The sequence below is a fragment of the Sinocyclocheilus grahami genome, unplaced genomic scaffold, assembly GCF_001515645.1.
Source record: "Sinocyclocheilus grahami isolate Dianchi unplaced genomic scaffold, SAMN03320097.WGS_v1.1 scaffold657.1, whole genome shotgun sequence".
Classification (NCBI taxonomy): Eukaryota; Metazoa; Chordata; class Actinopteri; order Cypriniformes; family Cyprinidae; genus Sinocyclocheilus; species Sinocyclocheilus grahami.
This window is the reverse complement of record NW_015505836.1, coordinates 634482-646261: the sequence shown is the minus strand read 5'-3', so window position 1 is coordinate 646261 and position 11780 is coordinate 634482. Positions and strand designations below refer to the sequence as shown.

Sequence of the window (11780 nt, the reverse complement as noted above, 5' to 3'; positions counted from 1 at the left end):
ACATATATAGAAGGTGCACAGTGTCATTCACACAAACACCAAACACCATCATGGTAACACACATGAAACTGAAATAATGCAATAACCATTCATTTAACAACATTAGGTGTAACACTCAACCCTAATATACAAAACTGATAAGAAAAAACTAAGAAGAAACAAAAAAACATCAAATTTGAAATGTAACAGGGAATTCTGGGAATGTCAATTTACAGTTATTCACTGTAAATTATACAGTATTTTTCACTTCCAAAAACGGTATACTACCGTAAAATTTATGTCCAATACATGTAATGTCCAATACAGTTTTTCACCGTATACAGTAGGGGAATTTACCGTAAACCATTTAACAGGTTTTTACTGTAGCATTTTTACAGTCTTTTACCGTTAAATTCACTGTCATTTTTTACAGTGTAGGGTAGCTCTTATGCATTATGATTTTCATAATGTTGGATGAATTCTTTGAGGCCACACATGTTTTCAGGTCAATGCACTTCTATGAAATCCACTAGCATGTCCTGAAGCTGTGCGTGTGTATGTGCATTTGCAGTAACCTCATAAGTTACTAATATGAAGCACTTATGCAGTGAGTCATGCGAGCCACATACACTGCTTGTGAACAGCAACCAAAATTTGACTAATTCTATGCATTTATTTATATATTTGACTACCGTTTTGTCGCAGAGACATATATGAAGCAGCGTAGCAGCGTAATGTGGCTATAAAGCTTTTGCTTTGTGAGTGCATCCATGATGCCTTAAAATATTGTCTATGTCAGTTGGTTTGTTGGTTTTGGAACAGTGCTGTGTGTTATGGACCTATATTTTACGTTATGACTTACATCAGTGGGCTTGTAGCAGTCTGACAGTGAGTCCTGAGGGACAAAAACAGAGAGCGATATCAACCAACTGAGACACACACCAACAACTTTAGAAGCTTCAGGATTTACCGACTTAAACTAGACTTATACATAGACAGAGTGAATTCTCAGCTAGGGGTGGTGCAGTCCTGGTTTTTAATGCTTAATGTGTTGTTACATAACTGTGCACCCTCAAGGGGACGCTAGAGTTTCTTTTAAATATCTGTGATATTAAACCAGATCTGATTATTCAGCTAGCTAGTTATAAACATGCCGACGATAACTTTAACTAATTACTCCGCAAGATTCTCTTCATTCCAACTAAAACGAAATACTTTCAGTCTTAAAGGAAATAGTTCACCTGATGAAAATTTGCTGTGGATGTACATAATGATGTAAATGAGTTTGTTTCTTCAGCAAAACAGATTTGGAGAAATGTAGCATTACATCACTTGCTCACCAGTGGATCCTCTGCAGTGAATGGGTGCCGTCAGAATGAGAGTCCAAACAGCTGATAAAAACATCACAATAATCCGCAAGTAATCCACACAACACTAGTTCATCAGTTAACGTCTTGTTAACATCAAAGCGTTGCGTCTGACTAAATACAAGTCAACAATCCTTAATATTGCAGTGATTTGTTCCTTACAAGTACACAGCTTTTCACAAGACGTTAATTGATGGACTGGACTGGAGTGGTGTTGGATTATTGGGATGTTTTTATCAGCTGTTTGGACTCTCATTCTGACGGCACCCATTCACTGCAGAGGATCCATTGGTGAGCAAGTGATGTAATGCTAAATTTCTCAGATAAAGAAACAAACTCACCCACATCTTGGACGGCCTGAGTGCAAGTTTCAGCATATTTTTAGTTTTGGGTGAACTAATAAGAAAATGCATTCTCTTACAAACACATGCTCGCACATCACAGGACTTTACCTGTAGTTTTATGGCTCTCTCGTCTTCACTGTTCACCTCCAGGAGATCATCAATGTCTATCTCCACCTCTGGCATTTCCTCTTCCTGTAGAAGCAGAAAGCAGGCCACATTAGTGGAAGTGAACACATCACACAGTGAGAAATCACAAATGAGATTTCTTTTGTGCCTATTTTTATAATGAAGTTTGCAGTTCGGAAACCACCAAGAATTAAAAAGAAACCCCCAAGCAATTAACTTCCCCTCTGGATTCTGTTCTTCATTAGTGCAGAAATTCTAGCAGATTGGATGGATGTGGTCTAGATAAAATCAGCAGCCAAGAAATTCTGAATTATATGTACATCAGAACCATTTCCTTCATCAAAGCCGGAACTAATCGAGCCGTTTGTGCCAGGCTGGGGAGAAAGGTATTTTAATAATGTAAATTATGTGAAAAATAATACGTTTTTTGAACCACCAAGCATGAGAGCATGTTCTAGTACACCCCCAAAACAAAATCAAGACTTTGTAAAAGAGCATAATAGGACCCCTTTAAATTTGCAATAATATTTCACAATATTACTGTATATTTGATCAAATAAAAAGTATAAAAAACGAATTGGTCTTACCAAATGTAAACATGCTAATGTGTAATTTGTGCTACAGTGTTTAAGACAAATACTTTTTTTTTGTACATACAGTAATTGCGTTTTCTGAATAATCAACGATACAAATAATCTTTCAGAACAACGCACTGGGGCAGCTAACCAATCACAACACATTTTGTTTTTCGGAAGGCGGACCTTCATCAAAGCCGGAACTAATCGAGCCGTTTGTGCCAGGCTGGGGAGAAAGGTATTTTAATAATGTAAATTATGTGAAAAATAATACGTTTTTTGAACCACCAAGCATGAGAGCATGTTCTAGTACACCCCCAAAACAAAATCAAGACTTTGTAAAAGAGCATAATAGGACCCCTTTAAATTTGCAATAATATTTCACAATATTACTGTATATTTGATCAAATAAAAGTATAAAAAACGAATTGGTCTTACCAAATGTAAACATGCTAATGTGTAATTTGTGCTACAGTGTTTAAGACAAATACTTTTTTTTTTTTTTTTAAATACAGTAATTGCGTTTTCTGAATAATCAACGATACAAATAATCTTTCAGAACTTGCATTTAAAATGTATTCATTAACACTTAACATTTATTTTTCAAATGTCATTCTACTTGTATATTTTTCTCAAATTTTCTGAAAGGCAGACTCCGCTCTAACGGTCCTGCGAGTGAACGTCATCTAACTGTGCAACCCATGACAGCTTCGCATCGTCCACGGTTAACAGTTCAGCTGAAAAAAGCCGCAGGATTTATAGTTCTTCCCCCCCCAGATCTACCAGTTACCAATTTCTCAGTCTCAAGCTGCACTGATGTTGAGTTTACTAGTAGCTCAGTAAATAACACTGCTTCCTTTCAGAGAGAATACAGAAAGGAGGAGAGATTTAGTGAGAAGCAGGTCAAAATGATTAGTGCTGGTCTGCAGAGTTAATAAGGATGAGTCTCTGTATGTGTGTGTGTGTGTGGGTTACGGTCCTGCGAGTGAACGTCATCTAACTGTGCAACCCATGACAGCTTCGCATCGTCCACGGTTAACAGTTCAGCTGAAAAAAAGCCGCAGGATTTATAGTTCTTCCCCCCCAGATCTACCAGTTACCAATTTCTCAGTCTCAAGCTGCACTGATGTTGAGTTTACTAGTAGCTCAGTAAATAACACTGCTTCCTTTCAGAGAGAATACAGAAAGAAGGAGAGTGGAAGAAGGAGAGATTTAGTGAGAAGCAGGTCAAAATGATTAGTGCTGGTCTGCAGAGTTAATAAGGATGAGTCTCTGTATGTGTGTGTGTGTGTGGGTTAAGAAAGCGTGCGAGGTTGAGAAGAAAATTCACACTACGGTTCATATACGGTGAGGGAAAACTGACAATGATGCATCGAGAAATGCTTGTAGGCCTATACCTTTAAAAGAGAGATTTCATCAAAAATGACTAATTTCCCGAGTTTCCTCAAGAGATGTCAAGAATCTCAATTCTCATATTATCTGAGCTGTGCGATCCAGACGAAGGTGGATATTGTGAATGCATGTAAATCTATTCTGACACACTTTTACTCTTAAGACAAACACTAATGGATACACATCAATGTATATTAACACTATAAATCTGCAAAAGCAGACACACTCACATATGCACTTTCAGTGAGGACTTTGACAAATCAGCCTTTTAGTGCACTAGCATGGTTCCTTTAACTTTATTAGAGCTGTTTGTTAAAATAATGATCCAATCAGTCGCCAGGCTGCTGTCAGATTAGCTCATTCATCATGCGTTTACACATTCACCATTAGAAGAACCGCCGCAGGATTTATAGTTCTTCCCCCCCAGATCTACCAGTTACCAATTTCTCAGTCTCAAGCTGCACTGATGTTGAGTTTACTAGTAGCTCAGTAAATAACACTGCTTCCTTTCAGAGAGAATACAGAAAGGAGGAGAGATTTAGTGAGAAGCAGGTCAAAATGATTAGTGCTGGTCTGCAGAGTTAATAAGGATGAGTCTCTGTATGTGTGTGTGTGTGTGGGTTAAGAAGAAAATTCACACTACGGTTCATATACGGTGAGGGAAAACTGACAATGATGCATCGAGAAATGCTTGTAGGCCTATACCTTTAAAAGAGAGATTTCATCAAAAATGACTAATTTCCCGAGTTTCCTCAAGAGATGTCAAGAATCTCAATTCTCATATTATCTGAGCTGTGCGATCCAGACGAAGGTGGATATTGTGAATGCATGTAAATCTATTCTGACACACTTTTACTCTTAAGACAAACACTAATGGATACACATCAATTTATATTAACACTATAAATCTGCAAAAGCAGACACACTCACATATGCACTTTCAGTGAAGACTTTGACAAATCAGCCTTTTAGTGCACTAGCATGGTTCCTTTAACTTTATTAGAGCTGTTTGTTAAAATAATGATCCAATCAGTCGCCAGGCTGCTGTCAGATTAGCTCATTCATCATGCGTTTACACATTCACCATTAAAAGAACTAATATTTCAGACTTTGTCTGTGTGTGTGTGTTCTCTCTTTGAAGGGGAAATGGCAATGAAGACAATACCAGCCACAAAGACTCCAGCAGATAAAGCTCAACCATCAGCAGATCAGTCAAGCCAACCGCCAAGACATGACCAATCAATCACAAACTGCTCTAACACCAGTCAAGAGAAGCTGACACAGAGGCCATTCACACTGGTGCACCAAGCATAGTCTGGAAACTACATAACAGCATCCCAAAACACTCAGAACAACTTCGCAACCACATTAGCAACACCTCGGCGTTGTTGTATTGCACATCCAAGCACTACTGACATTTTCTTCCAAATAAATTAATAATTTACTAAACACTAATCTATATAAAATAAACTTTCTATATCATATTACTAATAGATAACGATATTCTAAAAATGTGTGTGTGCGTATATAATTTTTCAATATATTTAAATATATCTAGAATATTTTTCAATATATTTAAAAATGTATTTTATTGTATTAATAATATGTTGAATTTGTTTAAATATTTATATATTAATATGTATTTTAAATATAATGAAATTATTGTTCTACAAAATAAATGCATTTTATATATATTTTTTATAAATAATTATATATATATACACACACACACACTACACACATATTGATAAATAATTTAATTATTATTATCATTAATTACATATTTTGAATTGAATAACTGTTTATTGAATATTATGAGAAACTGATGTATTAGTGCTGTCAAACTATTAATCGTGATTAATCGCATCCAAAAGAAAAGTTTGTTTACATAATGTGTGTGTGTGCGTACTGTGTATATTTATTATGTATATATAAATACACACACATACAGTATATATTTTGAAAATATTTACATGTTTATATTTATATTCATATAAATTATCTCATGTATAAATTTATTTAATACATAAACGTAACATTTTTCTTAAATATATACATGCATGTGTGTATTTATATATACTTAATAAATATACACAGTACACACACATTATGTAAACAAAAACTTTTATTTTGGATTAATCGTTTGATAGCACTAATATATATATATATACACACATACACACACTTGATAATATAATATTTATAACTTAATATTTAATAGTAATTAATTTATTACAAATCGTTTTTTTTTAAGATTGTTTTTATCATATTGCCACTGCAGTCATTTTATAAAGGCTTCTTGTCATTTTCATAAATGTTTCATTTGAGTAATCCTTAATGGCCACTACAGAATCATAATCATTTTAATATTTTATTTATATATTCATTTAATTTTTCATTCCAGCGGCTTGCATGTAATGTCTGTCTGCAGGTGGATTGTGGGTAGTGACCGTGTGTGCTGTCAGGTCAGAGAGTTGAATGAGCTCTTCCAGACTGCAGAAGCAGCACAGACACCTTCACTTGACCTATTTGTGCGTTGGGTCTCATCGTGCAGTCGACTGGTGTCTCTTCTGCAAACACAGAGCAGAGGGAAGCCGCCTCTCTCTCCCTCACGGAGCAGACAGGTCAGATCACAGAGCATTCGTATCAGAAAAGCAAACAGGCGCTGGTGTGAGAGACGTCTTGCAGGAAAGTGTGAAATGTACACAGAAATGCCAACGGCAATGCTGAGAAATCACACACACTGTACTGTATCACACACGCACATATGTGCTCATGAAATACTATCCGCATGCATGCATATTCTGTGTGTCACGGATGATTTATGATCAGGGTCCTCCGGATGATAAATTTGGTCTCTACAAGGCAAGGGTGACATGAACTCCTTTTTTGAGTGGGAATCAGTTGCATTTGTTGCTTTAGTAGTGCCCTTAGTAGGATAAGACACATTTCAACCCTATATAGTTTTAATAAAACAAGCAAAATGTAACTAACTTGCAACATGCATTTTTATTCTTTTTGTATTTTGCATGCAAGTGCATGTTTTGACATTTATACATTATACTGCTTTTTATAATTAGTCTCTTATGCTCACCAGGCTGCATTTATTTGATTTGAAATACAGTAAAAACAGTAATATTGTGAAATTTAAAATTTAAATTTAAAATGACTTTTCTATTTAAATATATGTTAAAATGTATAATTTATTCTTGATTTCTGAAGGATCATGTGACACTGAAGGCTGTAGTAATTATGCTGAAAATGCAGCTTTGATCACAGGAATAAATTACATTTTAAAATATATTCAAACAGAAAACAGTTTTTTAATTTGTAATAATTAGTGCTGTCAAACGATTAATCGCGATTAATCGCATCGGAAAGAAAAGTTTGTTTACATAATATATGTGTGTGTACTGTGTATGTTTATTATGTATATATAAATACACACAAATACAGTATATATTTTGATATATATATATATATATATATATATGTCTATATTATTAATTAAATGTTTATAATATTCATTTTTTTTTTTTCAGTTTTAGTTATTATAGTTCATCCACTAACTATCTGAAATAAAGTTTTATTTAAATATTAATGTTTTATATCAGTTAAAGCCTGTTATTTCAAGTAACAAAAATATTTATGGTTTTAGTTTTAGTTAACTATAACCCTGATTATGATTTAAATATCATGGTTCTGTTTTTTCCATTTCTTTTCTAAAAATGCTTTGAGTTTGTAACATTCAAACCCCAAACCAAATGCAACAGACTTTATAAAACACATGTTTTGAACAATACAAGGTTTTCTAATATTTATCCCATTATAGAGTGATTTTTTAAAAAGTCATAATGCCAGAATATTTATTTGAATTGCAAGTAATTTAATCAGAAATAGAATTGAAGTTAGAGCTGTAATGAGTAGCTAGCTCTTGTTGGCAAGGCTGGTGCCAGTTAGGGTTATTATAGTAAAACTAAAACCATGTATAAAATGTTACTTGAAATAAAAATGTTATGAAATACAATTAAACGAAGTACTAAATCTACAACTAAAAGGAATGCATAAAATATAAACTATATAGACATTAAAAAAAGTCAAAACCACAACAAAATTACTAAAACTTTAGCTATAAATAAAGTCAAGGCAGAAAGTCTAACAATAAAATCTAAAATATTAACTGCACACTTGCATTGCATTATTGTCTTTTGCCATTTGGGAATGCAACAAGGCATACAATCAAGCAGCTAGCATAGTATAGCATAGAGAGTAAGTTTCAAGTCTCGGGGTTCAGTTAGAAATAGTTCAATTCTGTCAAACCTCTCTAGAGGCAGAAAAACTTCACTGTCTGCAAGTAATCCCATACTGACCTACTCTTCCTTAAGTAGGTCTGTCTACACTTTAATAACCCTAAAGGCCATATTGCACAATGGGGATGCTGTTAGTGAGCGGCACGCAAATCCCGCCAGCAACTGTCTGTTTACATGCAAAACCTGCTAAACACTTTCCCTGAACTCATTAAGCACTGTGAGAGACATATTTAAGTAATACTGAATGAACAAACAAACAAACATGCCAAATCAGCAATTTGATTTCTGAAGGATCATGTGACACTGAAGACTGGAGTAATGATGCAGCTGAGAATGCAGCTTTGCATCACAGGAATAAATTACATTTCAAAATCTATTCAAATAGAAAACAGTTATTTAAAATTGTAATAATATTTCACATTTTTGTGGTTTTTAAACTGTATTTTTGATCAAATAAATGCAGTCTTGGTAAGCATAAAGCACTCATCTTGCAACTTAGCTCAACAGTGCAGACAAATGCAACAATCTTGCTATTATACTAGTCTTTTAATAAAGCTCTAATTGCATTGTTGAAGATTATTTTTCACAGAGTTTATTAGTGCAGCTATACGGTCCAATTCAGAATCCTGTCGTTTACATGAAGTCTATTGCCTTTGATAAGCTGCTGTTAATGGGCGCCCAGACATTGAGCTGTGAACGGTTATTGCTACATGTGACTTCCTCCTCTTGTTTCTAGTGTAAATGTGATGGGTCGTTAAATACACCCGAGTAAACACCTCTTTATGAGCTCACATGTTTAATCGGATTAGATGCTTGAGCTTGTAAACAGCATCCTATTTGATGTTTTGATTAACAAAAAATAAAATGCATTTTATTTGCCACAAATGCTATGTATAAGCTCAAAACAGACATCTAAAGGATTATCATAATAGAGACAATTACCATAGAAGAAAAAAAAGTGAATATAACTCACAAAGATGTACACACCAGTGCATAACACCAGTCCTCTAACATGCTCCATTTTCAACATATGATTGCCAGTGAACTACTACCATCAGAAATCTGATGTGTAAAGTCCAGAGAGACCATGTTAAAGGTTCATTTACCATATTCTCATATGCTTGTATATACAATAAACAACATGGCATTACATTAACCTTACAATCACTACCCTATTCTCAGACTTAATGTGATTTATTAAATAAAACATACTAAACCCAATAAAAACAAACATTTGCCTATTTATTAAAAAAAGATTTCACTACTATAATAAGTACTTGCAATTGTTTTTGTACCTGACAGTATTCATCCATTTTGAGAATTTTTTTTTTTTTTGTAACAAAATGGAAAACAGACAGGTTTATATCTCTCAATTATTTAATTAGAAATATTAAAATGGAATTATTACATAATATATAATAATTTTTTAACCAGTGCATAACACCAGTCCTCTAACATGCTCCATTTTCAACATATGATTGCCAGTGAACTACTACCATCAGAAATCTGATGTGTAAAGTCCAGAGAGACCATGTTAAAGGTTCATTTACCATATTCTCATATGCTTGTATATACAATAAACAACATGGCATTACATTAACCTTACAATCACTACCCTATTCTCAGACTTAATGTGATTTATTAAATAAAACATACTAAACCCAATAAAAACAAACATTTGCCTATTTATTAAAAAAAGATTTCACTACTATAATAAGTACTTGCAATTGTTTTTGTACCTGACAGTATTCATCCATTTTGAGAATTTTTTTTTTTTTTGGTAACAAAATGGAAAACAGACAGGTTTATATCTCTCAATTATTTAATTAGAAATATTAAAATGGAATTATTACATAATATATAATAATTTTTTTAATAATGAACATGCATATTATAAATCTATACTGTTGTGTTTCTAAAAGAAAGCATTCACACAAAAGGTCCAAAATGTAAATTATTATAAAATACAGTAAAAAGTACTTATTTTTTTATAAAGATATTTTTCTATTCATTTATATTCACTTACAAAGAAAAGATACATTTACACATTGATGTATACGTATAAAGAATAAGACATTTTTTTAAGGTTTGTTTTGATCGAAGGAATTTGTGCTTATAAAAATATCAAATTTCCTGGTTTTTAATCAGACTTTGGAAGCACAGAATCCTTTCAACTAGTCGTTTCTCTCTTTCTTGTCTCTCTGGGGCCAACACAGCATCAGCAGAAAAAAAGCAAGCTGCTGCAGAACAGAAACATTGAGAGATACGGCTAGAGAAAGAACAAAAGAGACCAGCACACCGTACAGAGCAATAAGACACCTCACAGAGGTCAGCAGAATGACGTTTGGTCATCTTCAAATGAGCACTGATGCGGAAGGATGCCACACTTTAAAGATGTCTATAGCTGTAGTGTCATGCTTTACATCGCAGCTAAATGTAGGTCACACAAAGAAGACCAATTCATCAACCTATAAACCCGAGGGAATGGCTTTGAGGTTAAAAATCTTGGTTTGTGACCTTTTAGGTCAAAACCCCACAAGAGCGGATTCATATTCTACTGCATCACCATTGTGCCCTTGATCAAGACACTTAACCTCAAGTACTCCAAGAAGAGGAATAAATGAACTGTACAAAAGCTGAAAATAACATGTTGGCAGATATTATTAATCTATATTGTTGTATTTCTAAAAGATAGACTCATACAAAAGGTCCAAACTGTATTTTCTTTTTGTATAAATACAGTAGAATAGATAACACTTGGCTGTACTGTAATAATTAAACGAATAGAAGTATATGATTCATAATATATTACGATATAAATCAGTGAATTTTTTTATTTAAAAAATAATAATATAGTAATAGTAATTTTTATTTTTGCAACGAAATATTATTAGTATTTTTTTATTTATGTATGTTACAATCTAAATCTAAAATAAATAAAAAATATTGAAACTATACACAACAAACTAAAATAAAACACAATTAAATAAAAAAAAAAAATCTAATGATCAATAATTATCTAAATTTAAAAGGCTCTTTATGCAGTTCCGGTTTGGGTCCAGTCTTACCTCGCAGTCGTAAAGTTCGCTCAGCTGTCCAATGATCCATTCCTCCAGTATGAGTCTCTTCCGCAGCTCTTTTCTGTCGTACTTCACCGTCACTTTGCCCTGTTTTTTCGGCACTGGGTCATCGCGCTGCATCGGTCCGGAGCCGGCGCAGCCCACGCCGGGCTGAAAGAACACTCTGCCCGCGGCCGGCGGCAGCTGCGCGGTGGTCTCGGCGCTGGCGGTGGACATTGCGGCGGTGATGGCGGTGATGATGGGGGTGGTGGTGGTGGTGTCTGAGGGGTGTACGCAGGGACACAGTTTCTCACACCTGCTATTTAAAGCACAGCGCGAGCATTTAAAGGACGCCCGGCGCGTGGGAGGGGAATGTCAAGCCAATGTGCGCGCTCGTCTTAACGCTGTGAGTGCCGGAGCGCACACAGTATTGGTGAAGAGGGAAATCCCTCTGCGCTCATTGGACACAACAGAGATCCTGAACAAGCTGTGCCAGTACCATGGTACAGTATGAGATGATAATACCATGACAGACATGTTAATCTACCTACTATTTGTCTGTCTATCTATCTATCTATCTATCTATCTATCTATCTATCTATCTATCTATCTATCTATCTATCTATCT

The 11780-nt window shown here is 34.4% G+C and overlaps 1 protein-coding gene across 2 annotated transcripts in view; it reads right to left on the bottom strand.

Annotated features, from left to right (window-relative positions):
- LOC107558745 (protein phosphatase 1 regulatory subunit 14C-like) overlaps nucleotides 1–11551 on the bottom strand; it is a 16618-nt gene extending 5067 nt beyond the window's left edge. The window contains exons 1-3 of one of the 2 annotated variants that reach the window (XM_016242417.1): nucleotides 11162–11550; nucleotides 1799–1882; nucleotides 842–874 (exon numbers count right to left, since the gene is read on the bottom strand). In XM_016242417.1, the coding sequence (XP_016097903.1) occupies nucleotides 842–874; nucleotides 1799–1882; nucleotides 11162–11389 (345 nt within the window). In that variant the 5' untranslated portion in view covers nucleotides 11390–11550. Of the gene's footprint in view, nucleotides 1–841; nucleotides 875–1798; nucleotides 1883–11161 lie in introns of both variants that reach the window. The other variant, XM_016242418.1, reaches the window with a different exon arrangement.
- Nucleotides 11552–11780: the final 229 nt, after the last annotated feature.